Here is a 22,232-nt window from a genome sequence, read left to right on the forward strand (position 1 = left end):
CCTGCTCTGTTAAGCCAAAACCACACATTGATAAACAGCAGGGCAGGCAGAGCATAGAAGGTGGTGTATACACTGCTTACCGTTAACAATGACCTTCATAGTCTTGAAGTCAATTTCTCCCCTGGCCATGACACGAGCCTCACAAGTGTATGTGCCCTCATCTGTCTTTTTAATGCTGCGGATCTGCAGATGGCCATTATCCATGATCTTAAATCGAACTACAAAAAAAGGACAAAAAAGAACAAAGGTTCAAGATTGTGAAGATTACATTGTCAACAAAACAGTGGGACAAAGGAAACTTATGATTTAATAAGTCTTCTATGAATTAAGAGATGATCATAAAATGAGAGCAGTGTGAACTGTATGGTTAAATGAAACACTGAGACAGGAAGTTGGGGCAAGATTAAGAAAATCCTTCCTGGTAATCAAATTATTAGATGAGAGAGCTTCATGACTCTCTGGCTACAGTAAACATATTTTATCAATGTTTTAATCAAACCCAGATCCCTGACAAACCGTTGCAGCTCTAATTAAACAATGCACAGTAACACAGTGAGCTGTCTTAACAGAAACCTGGTGTTATTTTTCACACATTATTGAGAAAAACTATCCAGCACTTATTAAAATCCACAATTTAGACATTACACAGGGGACTTTTTTTATTTACTTTTTGTTGACGTAAATAAATGACTGTTGCCTCAATAAAGTGACGTGTTCTTCCTATCAAGTTTAAGAGTTATACAGTTTACTGAACAAACAATTCCACCTCAGTGACTCCTACCACATCGCACCATCCATGGAAGTGAAAAATTCACGTAGTGTATAAAAAATAAATGACTGAAATGTTGAAAAGCTTTTAAAGTTTAATCCAGGAGTCTAAAAGTTAAGAAGAAACAAAGCTTTTGTTAAACAGCTCTTATTCAGGTCACCGTGACACATTTTACAAGGAAGAGTTACTGTTGGGATTTTTAACTTTGCAGCTTGCAGCTCAGGGTTAGGTCAGCGACTGCACTGAAGAAAATTGCATAAGCAGTTTTTAGTTTTCGGTGTCGGTTACAATTAGTGGCTTTTCCAGTGAAAAACACATTCCTTGACAAGAATCCAAGAACAAAGGCAGGCTTAGCACAACAGTGTGGTGACTCCAGGCTCTCCAGCGGTCACCGAGGGAGGGGTTACTTTAAGGTTAAAATAGTCCCCGGTTCAAGTGTGAAACAAAACCCAGACTCCTGTTTTATGTCCAGCTCCCACACTAGATCCTAGTTTTTCACTGAACTTGCTAAGCCATGGCTGTTTTGGACCAATTTGGTCAATGCTCCTCCCAAGAAAGAAGCTATTGCCAGATTAAATGATTACCAAATATTGTACATGAATTTAGGCCCTCCTCATATTTTTGGCCAGAAGGGACCAAATGCTAAAAAGCTCATAATTTCATTTTACACAGAAGACAGCTTGGATTCACAGCAGCTACATTAGATTAGATTTTTTTGGCAAAGTGTTCAGCAACACTTATAGTTTTATATGTTCGGTATGTGCACGCTCACAGCTTCCTCCACAGCTGAGCTAAACACCTTTGTTCTGTGTGCTTACTGGCAAAGCAGAAATGGTTCAAAACACAGGACAAACAACAGATAAAGGGATTATAATATAAGAAGAGTTTGAAATGTTTTTATAGAGTTTTGAGTGTTTTTTCCCTCTTTTTCCCAGTGTTTTTTGATATACTAATGTGACATATGGATAAAATAGATGTTCCACAATGTGTAACAATTACATCAAAGCTACATCTCTGATCACCCGTGCGCAGTGAGAACAAGACCCAATTGTGTACATCAAACACCTCTAACTCCCGAAACACAAAATTCCTTTATTAAGAAAGAGTTAGAGGTTAAAAATGTTGTTAAAATGTATGTGTGTATTTATAAAGATAAGAGGATCCTGATAGCTGAGGGGGGGGTGTCTTTTTTTATGCGTTTCAGGATTTCCTGCTTCCAGTTTTTCTATTGTTGTGGGTTTATGATTATTATTATTGTTCTTGCCTCCCCACTGTTCCTCTGTAATGTGTTTACTATTAGTTGTCTTTTCTGTGTGATTAGGGTTGTTTCCTGCTTTACTTTAACAGTTCATTTTCTCTGGTGTTTCAATTCGGTTTTGAGCCTCTGTTTGTTTGATTTTTCTGCATTACTTTCATCTACATTTCCTTCCTCTGCCATGTTTGTGATCCGCAATCGCTGTGCAGTGTATAAAAAGCCCTTTCCTTCTCTTTGTTGCATTGCCTGTGTTTTTTTATGCTTCTTTTTCTCCTCTGTCCATTTTCTTGTTTGGATTCATTCTCTGGCTTTTTTGGATTCCATCATTTTTCTTTTAAATTGTCTTTCATTATCTGTTGTTGTTTATATGAAATCATAAGCGATTAGCGCTCGCTTTTTGTTTGAGATCTCTTTCTCGCGTGTCCTGGATGTGGGTCCTTAAGGCTGCACTCCATACAAACTCAGAGTGAGACATGAGGAGCAATAGTAAGATCTCATCACCCTGAAAGACAGTGGTTCCCAAACTTTTTTGCTAGGCCCCCCTTTGTTTTACAAGAAAAATGTATTTCACACCTCAAACATTTAGTAAACAATTAAGCAAATACAAGTAAACCGCAATAAATTACAGGTAGTAATAAACAACTCTTTTACGGTACGTCCACACCTACACGGGTATTTTTAAAAACGCAGCTGTTTCTATGCGTTTGGACCTTTCGTCCACACGTAAACGGCGTTTCGAATCACCGAAAACTGTGATTTTTTTTTTTAAAAACTCCTTTTTTGCGTTTACCTGTGGACGAGGAATACAGAGTTTGTCAAAGGTATGTGCCTTTTCTCACATCATGCTGTGCGCACGTTATAATTTACATGAGATGAATTGCAGAATGGCGTTTTTTTTCCCCTTTTCATACCGCGCCCCCCCTGCAATGGCTCTGCGCCCCCCCATAGGGCGGGCCCCACACTTTGGGAAGCTCTGCTGAAAGAGAAGGCATCAAAGGTGTCAGGTATGACCTGAAGTCAGAACATGAGATGGAGGTGGTTTGCAAACTGTTTATGCACAGAGCACCAATGATGTTCAGACTTAAGCAACTTTTGCTTTTGTGGCTGAACTTTACTTCATCGTTGCCAAAACAGATGCTATGATTACGATTTGCAAAGTAACAAAAAAATCTGATTCTAAACTAGCAAATCTGGGTAGGTTTTATTACAGTTTTTTTGTTGTTATTGTTGTAAGTGACAGCAGAAGCTTTCTTAGATTACACTTTCCTTCCTTAAAAAAAACATGCTGAGTTTTTCAGATTTTTTTTCTAACTATAGTTTTCCTTTATTTGGCGAAATTAAACTCAGGTGTGCCCTCAGACACATTTTCTAGTGACAATAACCACCTCTTGCTAGGCCTAAAAATACAATTTCCATGTTCACGCATCATCTATGAGGTCTAAAACTACTTTCCAATGGAAAACGGTTGGCTTTGTTCATAGATGATGGGCAGCAGGAGAGGGAGATGAGGAATAGTGTGGCAAATTGATTGGAAAGCATGAACTGGCAAACAGCATTGGCAGAGAGGTAAGGTGGCTGCTCACAGAGTTAAGAAGATGGAATGGAAAGGCAGGTTGGAGGTGAGAAAGCAGCTAAGCAGTGGGGTGTTTTTTTCCCCTCTTTTTCTTTTTCTTTTTTTTGAACTGACTCACCATCTTTGGCAGGTTGGATCTTGGAGCCCTTGTGCTTCCAAATAATAGTGGGTGGTGGTGAACTGACAACATCACAGACTATGTCAGCATCATCACCCTCGATGAACTCCTGCGAGTTGGGAGCACTCTTGAACGTGATCTTTTCTGTGGGGGAATGCACATATTACACATTTTTATATGTATTAACACAGACAGTGACATTTGTAAAGGTGAAAACTTACACATTTTCAATTTCAGTGGTTCACTTTGGTGTTTATATTACACATACCAAAATTTCCAATAATTAGATCAGTATATGTGAAATAATCCCCATGAGCCAAAAACTTCAGAGTGATCTAAATGCTCAGTTTCCAGTATGTTATAGTTCAGTTCTTATTATGGTCATTTCACACAGCCCTGGCTGGGAGAACAGCAACCCCTCACACCTGCTGTTTAAATCTTCTGTTTATGAGAGGGGCAGCCAGTCGGAAGAAAGCTGGCTTAAACGGCTGGTTTCATACAGTGGATAAACTCACCAAAGTCCAGCTTGCCAAGCTAGACTGAGAATAACAGTATGGAGCTGGAAATCAGGTTACCTTTAATAATATAAACACTGGCTCTCTCTCTTTGAAATGCATTACTCAAAGAGAGCGTTCATAGTGGCTGAGTTACTACAGTTTATGCAGTAATGTTGACTACCAACATGTGAAAAAATAACACTCTTCACTGGTAAAGTCTGTAAAGACTGCAAAACCAGGTCATACTTACGGAAGATCTTTACTTGGACAGTGGCCTGGGCTTCCTTGTCTCCATCCTTTGCCACACACTTGTAGATGCCAGCACTGTCCACGGTGGCGTGGTATATGGTGAGAGTCGACGTGGCTTCATCACTGCGGCTCACAAAAATGTCTGCCCTGTTGGGAAGGATCTTCTCACCGCTGGGGGCGTACCAGTCTATGTCTTTAGCATCTCCTACCACTGAAAGTAACAAAGTAAATAATGAGATAGAAAACCAAAACTTTTTTTTTTAAAGAATTTCACAAGTGGCCTGTAAATAATAGTCAGAACCTATAGGATTGCAACTGAAATCTGTTATCTGTTATCTTGTTTGGTGCTTTTGATGTTTTGCATTAGCTTAGATATGCCTCCCGCTTTGCAAGAAAAGATATGACTCTGAACATGAACTTGTAGAGGATGCCATGGGCCTGTTACATCACATTACAAAGCTAGCGTGTGCATCTTAATTTACATTTAAACTTAATTTACTGCAACGATCACTGCATTGTGTGATGACCTGCCGAGGGGAAGAACTGTCATCGCTGGCATTCATATTCTTCACATCTGTTCATGTTGGAATAAAGCAGTTGTAGTTCCTTATTTCCCTGATGAATGCATATGTGGAGCTGATTAAGGTTTGAGCTAGACTTTGTTCTCATTAGAGAATGTGAATAAAAATTGTTAAAAATGAATCGTAATTTGAACAGAATATATCAAAACGAAATTAAGAATTCTTGGTTTGAAGATGGTTTGGAAGCATTACTGTGAAATCACAATCTGTTTTCATCCAGTGTATCGTATGTAAACCCAAAGACTAAACAGATGCAGCAAAACATAAAAAGGGAGATATGAATTATTTCTGTTTCCTCAGTAGGATTATTCAGTAGGAGGAAACTTTGACTAAAAGAAAAATCAAACAACGTTTCAACATTATTCATCTTTTTATAAACAGTAGTACAAGCAGAGGCAGTTTTTTGTTTCCCTGAAAATTATTAATACTATCTCTTCTCTCGAGGAGCACAAAGAGCTCTAAATGTATTTTGACACCCTTTTCAAACGGAGGAATTCGAGTTCAAACTAATGCAAAAATTTCTTCATTGAACAAAGAGTGAAATCACTTAGTACTTAATGTCAAGGCTTCATATTCCACACACTGACACCCATCTTTGCTTTTAGGGCTTCATTTTTACGGAAACATTCTGCTAAAAGCAGTGAAACAACAGGTCATTAGTGGGAGAGAAGTGGTTATTTTTTTCAAAAAGAAAAAAAAACTTGATTGCATGTAGTATTCCTTAGAGTAATATGCAAAAGAAAATTTTGACTGGACTTTGTAATTCCTGTGAAAAACAGTCCACCACTACTGCTTCCATAGGAATTAAGAGGGTATGTAGCTGCCAGGTGCTGAAAATCAAATAGACTTGTTGCCTTGGATATGTGCAAGTGTGAGCACCTCTGTAAAAGGAGAAGTTTTGTCACTTTGCTGCTCTGGAGCATTCAGCTGTAAATTAACACATTGCCATGATATTCCCAGGAGCAGACATCTCAGCAAATTCACCCTAAGATCAGACCGTGCAATGCTCAGGGAAACTGCATCTCGGATTCAGCAGGTCTCAGCCAACATAAGAAATATTAAAGTTCATGACAGTACAAGTATGGGATGTTTCGAAGTGTTCTTTGGAGAACTGAGAAGTGGAGATGCTTTGACATAATGCACCGCAGTTTGCAAAAAGCAAATACAGCTTATCAGCACAAACACCTCAGAACAACTGTCGAGAGACAAAGTCATGTAAGAAATGATTATTTCAAGTTAGTCCGGCTACAGGTGGTTCAATAAACTATCTACTCATAAGTCCTATGAAGGTAGCTGTGCAGTGTTTTGAAGTTTCTATTTCAAATTCAAGAAAATGCAATGCATTCATTATCCAGCATGATTGTAACTCACATCAACGGGATAACGAGAGATGCTTTGAAACTTTTCATACTGGACGACCCCTCGTAAGGGCTGTGGGCATGCTTTTAATTCAGTCCCCATCAGCTTTGTTTTGTAGTGTAGAAGTAACCTGGGTTAATAAGACCAAATGAATGAATAATCTCTACTCAGAAAATTAGGACATTATTTAAATGTAAGAAGATGTTCTATAATGGCAGACTGCAGATCTGACTTTTGTAAGCAGCATCTGTATCACAGACAGGCTGACAAATGCACAGAGAGAATGTAAGACCTCTGTCTCATTATCTTCTCATACAGCACCTCTCTCCCACCTCTTCTATGTCTTATTTCTTACATGACTCAGATCTCATCATCCCACCACCTCCACAGAATAAACCCGTCAATTTATCTTTGTGATCTATTTCTTTTTTTTCCTCCACCAGTACACCAATCTCATTATTTAACCTAACTTGTATTACTTTCATCAAATTACCTCAATAAATACTGCTAATATTGCTAGATGAGGTGACATTTGCATCAAGCTATGTTAAATGAGGGATGTAGAAAGATCACTCTTACCTTCGCAGATGAAAAATTTGGAATCTCCAACGCTGATCTCCCCTTGTGGTGGAGTAATTTCCACCTGAATGGCAGCTGGGCGAAGAAAAAAAAGACAGGACAAAATATAAATTAGTCTCTGGTTCAATCGAAAGGAACGGTGACACGGGGCTGAGACACAATAAGGCAAGACTCAAAGTGAAATGGCCATGCCTGCTCAAAGGAACAACCATGTTCAGGCAAACACTTTGAAACTCTGGGATGTAATTTCTATGCTCACTAGAGTGCAACATCTCAATGTGCAAATGTGTTTGAGTTTAAAGTTGCACCCACAAAGCAAAGGAACTCACAGTTAAGAAGAAATAATATGCGTCTTTTGTGGCATATGTATTTATTTTGCACCATGTTGTTAACTGAAACCTGCACTGCTGAGCAAGGACACGTTGGTTCTGGAATTTGCTTTCCCTTATTTATAGTTTGCGATTTACCCCTAGGAAGCAAAACTGTACCTTTTGCTACCAACACTTCCATTTTTGTTGTTAGTGTGTACCTGATTTCCTCTCTGACACTTGACACTCAAAGCACAAAGCTGGCAGCTGAAGGCAGCATAAAAGAAAAAGTAGCAGAGTGAAAGACAAACTGAACTCTTAAAGAAGGACAAATCCTATTTAAATTAGGCGAGACGTGGACTTAACATTTGTTTGCTCACCTTATAAAAACGACCTAACTAAGCCACTCCGAAGCATTCTTGCATCCCGACTTCTGTTTACAGACGCTTAAGAATACATAATACCATAAAGGCTCTAATGCACATCTTCTCTCAGCATCAGCTAAAGCTACAGTGACAGAGATGAGATTTAAAGAGAGAAGAGAGAAACGCTTGCGTGCACCCTAACAAATTTGAATTGATTTTCAAAGGCTTGATCAGCTAATCCTAACTCGCCAGTGCTCCACTGTACTACAAGGGATCTGATGACTTTTTAGAGTGACATGGTTTAATATATGACTCCTATCTTCAATGATATGTGGCACAGGACTGAAGCAAAGCCTGTGAAGTAGAAATACCACAGAATCGTGATCGGAGCTTGACAGAGAAGTCTCGCGGAGCCTCCAGCATGTCGCCACTTCACACAAATGAGTGAGTCAGTCTCAGCTCAATTCTCACCAGGAGATTCATGGAAATGGTTTGCGAGGACTTGCCATTCATAGACAGGTAGCCAACTATTATCACAGCACAATGTGGCATTGTTTCGTAATGCTACAGTTTCGCCATTGCAGAAAAACCTGCATGACTAAGAAGATAATGTCACATCAAAGACCTTTGTTGCTCTTTCTCTCCTACACACATTTTATGTGTAAAGGCATCATCATTATGGTGTGAAGCTTTACCTCAGCCATAATTCTGGAGTGAGGAGAGTGAATACCGCATCCAGACACACAATGTGCTTTTGTGTTTAGAAGCATTTTGAAACCAATATGGTTCTCAGTGTTTTGGCCAACACTATTTTCTTCTTTTTTTGTGCTTGACTAAAACATTTCAGGAATGTTGTTAAGGGTCCAAAATGTCCCTTGATTATATTTACACACATTGTAAGACACTGTGAAATGCATGGTCCACATGAGCAGTGCAAAGCCACAAATAAGAACAGCTAAATTATTAGGTACACCTGTTCGCAAATCAGCCAATCGCATGGCAGCAACTCGATGCATTTAGGCAATGCTGTAGATGAGATAGATCGGTAGAGAGGCACTGGCATAACTATGCTACTCGTCAACAAAATGTAAACACTGGTTCTTAAATTGAACCGGAAACAAATGCTGTAATCATCATGGTCAAGGACAGTCATAAGTATTGATTTCATACATGTGTTCAAAGTGTGAATAATATTCCCTTTATGCCTTGGTCAAGAAGTCACACAAATATTGATTTGCAGTAAAACACTGCATCTGCCACATGAATGAACCAGCCTTTGTTCCAAGCCAGCACGCAGGCTGTAGAGGCATGAAAAACCACTACCCCACAGTATGTTTGCTTTTAGAGGCTGGAGGTAGATACAAAGACAACAACATATCCATTTCCTTCTCTCATCTAGTATGATCCCAGATACCATGCTATACCCATGCCTCCTAAGACTAAAACCACTGGCCCAAAACCAACTGATCATATCTGCAACACTAAAGACAACAAAAAGGAGTTCAGGCGGTGTGGGAAAGATAGCTATTCCCAGATCCACTTTCTCAGTCTGTGTGTCTACATGGGCACTTGTGCAGTATCTCCAGGATGGAGTGGTGGCTGAAAGTGTCGAGTGCGACTGTTTCTTTGATGAGAGCCAATCATGGAAGTTAAAAATAAAGATTTAGTAAAGGTAAGCCATCAGGTTTAATCACTGCACAAATGTGAGTTGTGACATGAGATCGACTGAGAGGAAATTGCACTTTCAAAAGTGGGTAGCAGTAAGTACACACCAAACACTTTGCGCTGCACACAACAGCACAAAGATTTGCTGATCATTTGTCTCACTTGTCATTTGCAGTATTGTAAAGAATCTCCCCAGGCCCACTATTGTTGTCAAAGACACAAACATAAAACTGCTGACAAACTAACTACAAAGTGAATTATTTCTCTTTGTAGCAGTTCGTACCTAAGATTATTCATATTCATCTCAACAGCATCAAAATATAAGGCAGAAGCTGAATATTCCATGAGAGCCAGCTCTGAGAATCAATCAAATCAGAATCGAAATCAAAACTTGATTACCCCGGTGCCAGATGGGTAATGTTAAGCTTCTGTTCAGAGTAATAAAAAAGCAGCGCAGCCCTGCTTCAGTCACGAATCTACTGGCAAAGAAATTCAAGTGAGGGGGATGACTCCAGGTGTGATCTATAGTATACAAAACTAACTGTGAAAGAATTGAAATATGTTATTTAAACAAACCAAAATAAAAAGGTGTGATTTCGAAGAGCTGCTTTTTTAAAGATCTTGTTTTTGAAAGGTGTAATGAGTTTTCAGATAGGGATTTTGGTTGGATGCGGTTCCTAGATTAAACCGTTTTGCATGGATCAAAAGATTACACACAAGTAACTTAATGCTAAATCAATGCTGGGGTGAGACAAATGCAAGGCACACCCAGAACACTCAAAAGTATCTGATTGCTGCAATTTGGGCTCAAATGAAATGCTCCTGGGAATTTTAACTGCATTTGCAATTTGCACTTAGTGTACATCTAATGATATGATCCAGATGCCCTAAGACTGTAAAAACATAAAAGATATTCTTCATAAAAAACTTTAATGTTAAAATAATCCAACATTAGCTTCCATTACATTTATGAGCACAATAGAAAAAGGGAACAATTATATATTTAGACATAATTTAGTGGCATAAGATAGCATTACATGAGGTAAAAAAAACAAAGAAATCTGCCTCACGCATCTCACAGCTAAATATACAGCATGCAGCATAAAAGCAAAAGTGATGTGTTGTAGATTAAAAGCAAGGAAAGAAAGAAGTGCTTGGTTTTGTGAGGAGAGAGCTAGGATAAAGGATGAAGCTATCTTTGCCCTAACATGCTCTCTCATGACACCAATCTAATACCCATCCTCTAAGCCTGTCCCTCACTTCCAGTCCTCTAAAGACTCATAAACCTCTCTGTCTACTCTGAAGAGTCTCCCTTTAGTCTTCCTTCGACTCCTAACGCACACGCACAATAACCACATCACCTTGCTTTTTCATAAACAGAATTTACTGTCACTGCAACCGCATGTTTTCACAGAGATAAAAGTATGCTTAAGGTAAGCTGGGCCAAAACAAAAATTCTATAAATGAATGTAAATTTAAACTTCAGAGAAACACTGATGGCAGAAAGATGCTGTATAATTTTCACAGTTGCAATCAGATGCACTGCAGCATGCACACACGTCTTCCATTCTAGCAACAATTTTTATCTCGGAGCTAAATTAAGCATTGTGTCTCTTTTTAGAGAAGCACGGTGTAGCTAATGAGCAGACCAGAGAAGTTAGTGGCTTAACTTCAGTCAGCCTTAAGTAACAAAAATTAGGACTTTTTCCAAAAGTCTAAAAACTTTAAGTTGTCCAGATGGACAACTTTATAAAAGCTGCTATTTAGTTTTTTGTTACAGATGTATGGCTAGGCTGGACCTTTCTCATTGTGGAGAATCTGAGCAATAGTTTAAAGCTCATCTACTTCAGTCCAATATTAATAGTTTACTGAAGTCTGTTGCTACAAGATTTGTTAGGCCAGTCACCCTGAACATGTACTACTAAGTGAACTAGCTCACTTAAGTGCTGTAGAAACACCAGGTAAATGTTTTTATCTGTTTCTGATTCATGTCATGTATTTCTATTACAACTGCGACTGTCCTATTAACAAATCAGATTATATGTATTGATTGCAACGGCTGTATTTTAATTTACAGCGAGTCAAAAGACTTGAGTAACTTTTTTATATGTTCAATTTCTTTGTTTCTCTTGCACAAACAGGAAAATAACAACATAAATACAACATTTCTTTAAGCACCGATGGCCAAATCGCTGTTTTAAATATTTGTAATGCGTTAGAATTTTACAGTTTGTGCACAGGTGGTGAATATCTCACTTTACATCACCCACAGCAAAGCAGCTCAGCTTCGACCTCTGAGTTTGCATAAATAAAATTACCCCATCTCTCTTTAGCATAGCCTTTCTATTCTACTGTATCCAACTGTTTAGCCACACATGGCAGCTTCCACACTGAAACCTCAGTGCTCATGTTGCAGGTTGCTCCCTTGTCATGGACCACACATGAGGGTTACAGTATTTATACACCTTTTCTTTAGCGACATACACTTCCACACATAGACAAATGCCCATTCATATATGAACAGCTTGCCAACCGTGCTGACCACTTATGCTATTAATTTGACAAAGTAAGAAAAGAAGTTAGATGGAAGAGCCCATTTAAAGCTACTTATGGTAAGCTCAGAGGCGAGATTAGTAATAGTGTATTAATCTACTGCTAAGCTGTCCATACTTTGAAGCAAATATGCCTGTGAGGCTTTAGTAACAATGACCAAAACTAAAATGGCAGTGCTGACTGTTCTCTAGCAAGAGGATTATGGAGTTTACAGCCTGCTGCTGGTAAACATTCTTTCAGCATCTGAACCATAGAGTTCCTTAATGCCAAATTATGTAAGAGCACAAGTATCTATACACGGCCACATTGCTGTCATTACTTCATTTTAGGACGTGCAAATTTGAAAAGAGAACAAATAAGAAGTTGTCAGGTTGGCTGGGAAAAACCTGAAGTTTGAAGCAGCTTCTGTCCCGTCTTGGATCAGGAGGTTTGCATGCCTAATTGCAGCCTGGCAGCCTGTGGTGACTGGCTCCATTACAAGGAGGCTACAACAGTCAGCTGTTGGTGCTTAACATGCAAGTCATGTCGGAGTAAGCACACACTATGGAGCAGACAGTGCTGTGTAGGGCTACACATCAATAGCACATATGCTTGAAAAGCCGTCGTCTGGGGACGTACAAGAACAGATGAAAATGTCGTCATGTGTGTCCAAGATTTACATTTCTCTTTTCTTCCTGTGGCTGGAAGAATGTCAAAATGTCAGCCATGAAGGTTCCAAGCACACGCCAACCACATAATGTTACCCTCTCAAGGCTTTACAACTGGAAACACATTTCTCTGAGATTTTGTATTCCTTAATTTAATACTAAATTGGTTAGACAGGTTAATCCTTAATTCCCATCTGGCTGTATGGAGGAGGAAATAGCTGAATTCTTGAGATATTACGAGGCAATTCTGATCACAAATTAGAGCTCCATCATTTTATATGAATATTTTGGGACACTTTTTCTTTCCATTTGAAAGAGAAAGAAGACAGGAAAGTTTCAAACTCTATTTTAAAACTGTTATTGGATATGCCCTATTAAACTAAGGCATAAGGATTTCTGGTTGCTTTTCAAACTGCAATTTGCAAAAGACATTTTCCAGCATCCTTCTTGATACACTGGAGGAAGATTATATTTGCTATATTATAGTATAGCTATATTATTTATATAGTGAGTTTAATTATTTAAGCCACTATTTTGTCAGTCAGAGATTAATATGATTATAATTTAATTTTTTATATTTCTAAAACAAACAACAAACACATTTATCTTTTTAAGTTACTTGTTTACGCTCAGCCTAAATCTGACTGGATCAGCTGGTTGTTGTTACCAACAGGGACGTTGCATAGTGCCCTCTGGTGGATAAAGTATGGAACGTCAGCGTGGCTGAAGGGTGTTTCTCTTGCCCCTTATACACTTTTTAAATGCCTATAGTGATTGATCAGCAAATAGCTAATATCAGCTGATAACAGCATCATGCCGTCATCATAAATCGGTCAATGATCTTAGCTCAAAATTCTACAAACCTATAAACCACCAACCAGTACAGTGCTGTGGCCTTAAAAAAAACTTCTCCATTAACTATTATTTCTAATACTTCTCATCCATCACACAATGTTTAGCAGCAACAGTGAATTTTGAAAATATTAAATGATTAAGCATAAATGTCAGATAAAATCTAGCCTGTCTAAAATCTTCTGCCACCTCAGAGCTTTATCAGTCAAGTCTGCTTGTATTGCCTGATGAGAGAATAAAATTTCTATACACCTCACAAACCCACACTTAAGCTCCCTTTTGAACCCCTTTGCAAACTTTAGGAAACTTCTCTACAAAATTCGAGAAAGAGTTCTAGCAGCAATTGTCAAAACCTACATTCTTTCCAGAAGTCCATCTAAGTCATCATTCCAACAATTACTTCTCAGTTTCAGTTCCTCAAACACTCTAAAACTTTTTCACTCAACTTCTCTGACTTGCCAGTCAATCCACAAAAACAACTCACACTACTTCTAGCAGTTTTTCACCCTGATAACCTTTACAAGATGTCTACACAAAGGGGGTTGCGACCTGTTATTAGTTTCCATCAATGTCGTTTTGTTTTTGTCCTTTCCTTGCCCTGAAAAACACAACCTCTCTGATCTTTCCTGCAGTGTATACTGATTGAAAGAAAGCCTAAGTGAGCTGCATTTCTATTGCAAGACTCCAGTCAGCTTGGCGTTTACAGTACGTAAATACTTTTACATTTTAGTAAAATGAAACTAATTCAATATATATGTAGAACTTAAAGCCAGATGTTGTACATGTTGTCTCTTATATTCTGATAAAATATAGTCCCTTTTTTGGTGTTTTGATTTGTTGACGTTTGAGGCTATAGCTTAAACTTACTATTAGTAAAAGTATAACCCAGAAGTAATTCTAAACACTTACTCGAACTTGAAAAGGAAACGAGTTTTGCAAGTAAACAATGAATATACGTAACAGTTGTTGAAGCCATTTTCCTACCTCAGCTAACTTTGAACATTATGCTTCTAATTTGTTTTTCAGTAGCAGATAAATTAGCCTTACAGACGCACATTCCAAAGTGTCTCAACCACTTATCATTAACCTGCTGCACTTTGAGGCACTGCACAAAATACTAAGCAGCTGTTTCCATGTGCTGCGTGTGGGTGTCAGGCCTTAATCAAATTGACATAGACGTGTTACCTTCTAAGCTCCTTCTCCTCACATCTTTCAGTCATTCACCGCATCAGCTTTGTCAGGATTATGGTTGTTACCAGCATCCCCTCCAACCCTTCAGCACTTGAGTTGCCTTCCAAGTGCATTTTAAGTGGAGAAAAGTCATTGTGGAAGAGCACAAACGTGTGCTGCAGAATTCACACGTTTCAGATCGTTTTTGCACTAAAGTTTGGAGCAAATGGTGTGAGCAAAGGCTACTTCCAACTTCAAACTTTATATTTGCCCTCAAGTGCTGATGAAAAATGTGTAGTCTAATCTGTCCTCCTTAAAATACACAACACCGTGATACATTTCCAATAAAGGCTCTTCTTCCCTCATAAATATTTGGATATTAAACAGAGGCCAGTATGTCCTTCTTTGATCTGACTAATTTAAGCCTTCTTGTTTTGACAGGACCTAATTACAAATCGTGAGGAGAATGCTGTGCAAGAGGCTGAAAGGCTGGAGAGGGCAGTCGAAGGGAAAACGGCTACGGCAAGAGGTCTGGCTGTGAAGAGATTACATGTAAAGCCGACTGTGGTAATAAAAGGGGAAATGGCTAAAGATTACAAAACACAAGGCAAACATTTACAGTTCTGTATCAACGCTATAGGCTGCGGTATGCATTACACCACCGAGTAGTTGGCCTCGCCAGTGGGAGTAAAAACGTGTAAAAAGTTTGTCTAAAGAGCTCTTGAGGGGTTCCTAAGGAAAGGAGATATGGTCATTTAAAACACTGAAAGGGTTGACCAAAGTTGACAATGCCCCCCAAAAGAGCCATGAATATTTACACAAACCTATATGTGCATACAGAACAAACTTGGATCAGCATTAATAAAGCTCTGTAATGGTTAGGCACCCAAATATTGAAACAACCGTGCATCATCAGCTGTGGGTTGCTACTGGGAGAGCTAACGTAGCATGGAGGAAGCTAATGGCAAAGTGACACCAGTTTGGAGTCACTTAGATACACGTGTGTGTCTGTGTGTGCGTGTGCGTGGCAGACTTAGAGGAGGAAAGGAGAAAGTAGCGTGACCGTAATGACAGCAGTCTGTGACTCACAGTGAGCTGGATGACAGGTGGATAACACAAATATATTTTTAGTTTTATCCATTTAGTCCTGCTTACATTTATTTTCTAACTAATAAGTACAAATTCAGTCAATTTAAACCCCTCAGTTGTGATTATTTGCTACATTTTTTTTTTTTTTTTATTAAATTGGGTATGTTTGAGTTGAACCGGAATGATTTCTGATATTTTAGGAAAACAGCTTATACTAATATCAGATCAATAATTAGCATCAGTACATACTTTAAGCTGATATTTCTGTATCGGATCAGAAATAGGAAAAAGTTGGATGTCTCACATGGTAATAATTCCATTACACTATTAGCAGCTTGTTTATAATTGTTATAACACGCACGATATACCATACTAGTGGTCATCCCGATTATTACGTGGAGACTGGCAGAATTCAAAGGTTAGCTCTCCAAAGCTTCAGATTATTGTCCTACATTTCACACACTTGGCCAATTGCACTTCTCAGCTAAAGCAGATCATGAAAAGTATTTCCAAGTAATTTGAATGTGGCCTGACCTGAATATGCCACAGCTCCTACCAATTAACTTTCAGCAGGGTCTTTCTGTCACAAGGTCAAATCCCCTGGTGCAATATAATTAAAAGCAATACAAGTGAGGCCAAGCTTTAATTTGGAAGAAGAAAATGTAATATGTTTTAGGTGAAGGGAGGGCAGAAATTATAACAGATTTTCTCAACAAAACAATAATCACATTAGCATAAAAAATGGGTTCAAGTAACAAAAGAGCATTTTTGAAAAAGGAAGATACTCTGTCTGCACTAGCACTGGTCTTTCTAGGCCATGCTGAAGTCTTACTGTGCTTTCTTTTGGCATCTTGCAATGTCTTCTTTCAAAGTTAAAATAAAAAAATCCAAGCTTTATTAAAATGGAAAAAAAAAGAACCATGGAGTGACGTGCACGCCTTTTCGTCCCTTCAGGTTTTAGTTCTCTGTATGAGGTACTTCTACAGGCTTTTATGCCTTTAAAGTGGTGGATATGTTGCTTTGATTTAAAGAAGAGTTCAGGCTCAGAATTCCTGAGCAGAGATCCTGCCAAGGTTTGAAAAAAATAAAGTGTTAATCACTGAGGAAGTACGAATGTCAGATAAAACCTCACCCGCATATCTCTGGTCTGTCTACAAAGCCTTCTTCTCCCAACTTAAAGCGTTGTCAGTCAAGCAAAGTTTACTTATATCGCTTGATAAGAGAATAACGTTTCTATAGAGCTCACAGGATCACACCTATGCTCTCTATTGAGACCCTTGCAAAGTTGAAGAAACTTCTCTCCATGTTTCTAGCAAGAATTCTACCAGGTATTCTCAAACCGTATATCCTTTATTGATCACACCATCCCTACAATAACTTCTGTTCTACTGAGTTGCTGTAACTTTTTTTAAACTAAACCTCTGGAAAAAAACAGATACATAAAATTCAATCAGCGCACAAGAACCCAAGGACAAATGCAATTTTGGTGACCTGTTTTTTCCTGACTCCTGGAAGCCATAAGTTCCCTCCAGTAATTAAAAAAGCCCTTACTATTTCAATTTGGCATCACCTGTAATTACAACTAGTAACTGTGACAACACCCCTTGGTTTGTACCTCTACGGCTGTGACCATTTTAAGAGCTAGAAATGACCCTATTTAGACTAGAGTGCTAAGCATTAAGCTATCACCAGCAAGCTCAGGTAGCATGGTGGATCCATAGTCTTTATGGGTGCATGGTGCACATGTAGATACTTAACAGATGTAGAAATTAACTTCCTTTTGGAGCCAGCGTTGAGTAAAAGTTTAAGAAACAGAAGAAGAAGAGCTACTGGTCTACAGGAAAGTACGGCAAACATAAAATGGACTCACAAATTCCTTCTAAAGGACAAAATGCATTTTTATTTAGCATTATTGGCAGGTACCCAAGACGAAATGTGGAAAAGATTCAACTTTAAATTACATATTTAAAATACAAAATATGAGTAACTGTATTCCGTTACAGTTACCGTTTAAAAAGGTGGTATTCAGAATACAGTTACTTTGTTGAAATGAATGGATTACACGGCGGTATTTTCCTGTTTCATAAGGCTATGCCCTCTCTATTTTATGTAATTCCACGCCGGTGGAAACCCAAACAAAACACGCATTAAGAGGCTCTAATGCCTGTGTCTCAATCAAAATGTGACCCGGACTTGTGGCCCGCATAATGACGTGAAGAAATATTTTAAAAAATTATTCACAAAAATTATTTAATATGAAGGCAATAGGCAGAGTGTTACAGGCATCGAATTGTTACAGGCATCGAATTTTAGCCTCATGGGCAGTGTAGTCCGTGCTGCAGGGAGCATGGACTGCCATACCCGTTATGTGTCTGTGAGCGTGAGGAGGGAGATAAAGAGTCGAAAAGTACAAGTTGTCACCGACCAGAAACGGGAGATGGAAGCATGTAAATATAATAATAACCACTGCAGCCAAAAAGAGTGCCTGACGAGCCCAGTTGTAAGTACGCTATTAAGACTCGACTGTACACTGTGTTCGTGTTTTCCTCTGAAACAAGTTCCGTTGGAGCAGCCTTTCAACGCCTCTCTCTGTCTCTCGCTAGCAAAGTTGACCCAGACAACAAAGTAAAGCTAGTTTTCGGCTACGAGCCCGACACAAACCTGACCTATTAGCCAGAGGTCCCTTTACTACAGTTCGGAGCCGCAAACCTGTTTTATATACGCGCGGAATAGTTTACTATACGACATCGCTGCAAAAAGTGCAGCCTTACCTAATGTCCACCCTGCTGTTACTCATTTTATATTAAGATTTAAAAATCTAGTTGCTATTGGTATGGCGAGTAGCCTTCAGTAATAGTAATAAATCACACAGCAATAGTACATTCATGAAGTTGTAAAAAGCATGATAAAATATTAAGTAATCCAAAGTATTCAGAATGAGTTACACTTATTGAGTAACGTAATGGAGAACATTAAAAAATACATTTTGGGGCATGTATTCTGTAATCTGTCATGGAATACATTTTAAAAGTAACCTTCCCAACACTGGTTAACTGTACATGTAAAAATACATTTAACTTAGACAGATAATAAGAGTCCGTCTAATATCTACATAAGCGCCTGTATGTCCAAAGGCCAGTATGAGTGAAATTGCCAGTCTGCACCCTAATTAACTAATGAGGCCAAAAGGGTTAAACCACTAACCCTGTCTTCTTTCGTTGTTTGACCCTGAAGTGGCCCTGCATCTCACCAAGTTGATAATCACTGCAGAGCTACAGAATACTCCCTCGCATACTAATGGAAAAAAGACCAACACACCAAGTACAGCAGCAGTTTGTGTAAACAATCTTTAGTGCTTCTTTTACAGAGATTTTTTCACACTCATGTCCACATTCAAAAGGAAACACAATCAGCGCATCCCACGGAGATATTTTTCCCCTCTCTGTTCACATTCAGTTTATCTTTCACTGAATCATGACCCCATTTTGTTTACAGTAGAGCTCCAGTTTGAAGCCATAAAGTGAGTTTGAATGCATCTCACATCAAACCTGTGCAAAAGGGAACATTACTAGCAAAAGTAATGTAACTTGATTCTATAAGCTTCTTTTACTGCTTGTTTGTTCTAAGGTTGTGCTCCTCACAGTACATCAGGTTTTATTTTGCTATTACAAAGCCCAAGTAGCAAGTCTACACTGGCTGGATGCAGTTTATGTCAAATTATGCACACTGCAATTATTCACACTATTATTAACTGTCCTTCAGCCCGAGATTATGCAATAAAATGTGTCACCTAAAGCTCCCTATCATCACGTCCAATCATATCGTCCTTTTACTTTGCATGCCATATTTACAAACAAATTTGCAATTAATCAAATGTGCACAAACTGATTGGAATAGTGTGAGCTCCAAGCCTCTTCGGGTCCCAGTGTCTGGGGCAGCATGAAAGTTAGCTGCTGCGCATAGGTTGTAATCCAGTATTGCTCACACTTCACTCAAAATCCTGGCTCTAGAGTAACAATTGTTTTCTCTACTCTGTGTTTTGATGTAAATTCCTTTATCTACAGTAACTCGCTTCTTGGCTAAAGAAAGAAATTGCTTTCCAAAGCAGAAAAGCAATTGCCTATTTACAAAGTTCTGAGAGTTGCAGTAAGGTTTCTGTATATCTGACGAATGGTAGTCCAACATTCACTCTTCTTTTTGCTCTGCACAGCCAATACGACAAGTGAAAAAGGCTGCAAAGTGTGTAGATGCTCAGGGGAATCTCAGAGATTGGAATGTTTTGTGTGCTCATCTTTTCAATGACATGTAGTGATGATTTTTTTTAACACTAATGTGACATTGGTAGGTGGACTTGTAGCAATAAATTTTATATGATAACTTCAGTGTTCCAAAATGAAACGTATTTAATTTTAAATGCTATTCTGGCTCTAAGCTCTAACAGGAGTTGTGTTATCCTTCATGGACCAGTAGCCTCCTCATCTGAATTGTTGACAGTGGTTTAATGATCCGAGAGGCTTTTTTGGCAGCGACTGGTTTAGATTAACTTGCAGAAATTGAGTCAGCCAGAACTTCGCCTCGAGGCACCTCAAAGCCCCTTGGCTCCAGGATTGAGTGGTTATCGCCATCCATACTTAGACTAAAATATTCTCCAGATATATGTCACACTTCAATGTCTGCACAACAAATGTGTAAATCGGGGCCAGTTTTGAGCAGAAATCCGAAAACTCGTTCAAATGGGTCTACTACAAAAACGGTTTGGAGAATCCAACATTTCAGTTTCTGAGAAACAAAATCGGCATGTTTCAGAAGCTCATACACTCCAAGTAGTAAACACAGTTATCACAATGACAAAATAAATTCTGTCAGTCTGCCAGAGGAGGACAGTATATGCCACAAATGAAAGGTGCAAAGAATGGCAGAGAATGAACAAGGCCGATCTTTTCAGAGAGCTGGGAGCTGAGCTGACCCCTGTTTAAGACTTTATTCTTATCAGTCTAACCCACTCGTGCAGTGGATGGCCTTCCTTTATAAAGGACTGGCATTTTTGCTCACTTACTTCCTTTATGACTCTTTGCTGGCTGATTGTAGGCTATGCAGCACAAGAGATATTTTGGCTGGGTGATCTTTAGGTCAACATAAATGGTAGTGTGTGATTTAATTGGTTCAAAAGCAGCTACAAAAGGTCTCAGGCACCTTACAGAAATCCAAAATTAAAAAGCGGGCATAAAGTATGGAAAATCTAAACAAGGAAAACTGGGTAAGGCTTGGAATGAGGGATGTATAAATTGTATAAATCAGAACCAACTGTGACACCATCTTCTTACAAGGTGAACTGCTATGCTTCAGAGATTATCATGACCAACACATCGATAGCTTCCTAGCACCTCTTACAAGCAGCTTCTTTGCTGACCAAAACTGATGTGAGCCACATATGTATATCACTCACTTTATTGGTTAAGAAAATAAGCAGGAGAACAAGAAAGACAGAAGAAATACAGCCTGCTTTACACAATGGGGATGATATCATTGAACCAAAAACAAAAAACCAAAAGAGCTGTTCATAAATTCTGTTTCCTACTCAGGATAGAATTCAGAAATATTGTGATATTTTCACTGTTATTCGCGTTCTTGAGCTTCACAACAAAGCAGTGGGACGTTTTCTTTGAAATATGAAACAAGATGGTTCGTGCAGTACGTGATCTTCATTTAGAGAAATGCTAGCATTAACAATGCCCCCGCCGGTGTGAGAAATTCTTTCAGACATGCTCTCATTTGTTACGGGTGATTTTACAGAGGTACTGCAATTATCTTGACAGTGATATATGGGTGTTTAAATCTGCTAAACATAGCACTTTCATAGCAAACTGTGGATGACTTCCATGTATACATGCAAAATAGCGCGTGGCGTGTGACCAAGACACAGAGACCTCAGCCTTATATAGTCCACTGAATGAAACTGAGCCTGTAGAGGGGATTGGATATGGCAGGATCCATGAACAGAGGCTAACCTTAAATCCAATTGAATCTTTTGCAATTGTTTTACAGCCCCTGGCCAGTTCTGTGCTTATTCCTCACACCATGCCTCAAAGGACCAGATACAATCCCTGCTCTCTGTAAGCACTCTCAATATCATCCCGACACAGACATAAAAGCAAACCAAAGAACCCCTCATTCATGTATCCATTGATGACATAAGGAGTCAGAGTAGATATTAAGAAACAGAGGCTGTAACCTCTGGGATGTGGTTCTGGATTTATAATGGATGGGGATTCCACACTGGCTGCTTGAGATAGAATAAAATTCTTTTACATAATTGAGAATGGACTGTTAATTCTTTCCACTAGGGCCTTTCCATTTGACCATGCACAACTTGCCATGATGAAAGCTTCTAACAAAAGGATATTTATCTCAAACATTCATACACATCGTAAGAGTACATGACTTTCTTGCCACCTTTGCAAAGTGTCACTTGGGAGATGGACGATACTGGTCACAAAAAATAGAACTTGTTCTCGCAACGGAGACACTGTCTATCACTCATGCACAGCTGCAACTTCAATATCCTTTAGCTGCAATGGAGGGACCTTAATCCAGCTCTATGTC

The 22,232-nt window shown here is 38.9% G+C and overlaps 1 protein-coding gene across 6 annotated transcripts in view; it reads right to left on the reverse strand.

Annotated features, from left to right (window-relative positions):
• Positions 1–22,232, reverse strand: part of ncam1a (neural cell adhesion molecule 1a) — a 261,649-nt gene that overhangs the window by 68,911 nt on the left and 170,506 nt on the right. For all 6 annotated transcript variants that reach the window (XM_084940841.1, XM_084940836.1, XM_084940837.1 and 3 more), the window contains exons 2-5: positions 6,981–7,055; positions 4,463–4,672; positions 3,716–3,859; positions 81–218 (exon numbers count right to left, since the gene is read on the reverse strand). In XM_084940841.1, coding sequence (XP_084796967.1) covers positions 81–218; positions 3,716–3,859; positions 4,463–4,672; positions 6,981–7,055 — 567 coding nt within the window. The remainder of the gene's footprint in view (positions 1–80; positions 219–3,715; positions 3,860–4,462; positions 4,673–6,980; positions 7,056–22,232) is intronic.

This window comes from Perissodus microlepis, chromosome 10 (genome assembly GCF_051167445.1).
Source record: "Perissodus microlepis isolate ML-2025 ecotype Zambia chromosome 10, ASM5116744v1, whole genome shotgun sequence".
Taxonomy (NCBI): Eukaryota; Metazoa; Chordata; class Actinopteri; order Cichliformes; family Cichlidae; genus Perissodus; species Perissodus microlepis.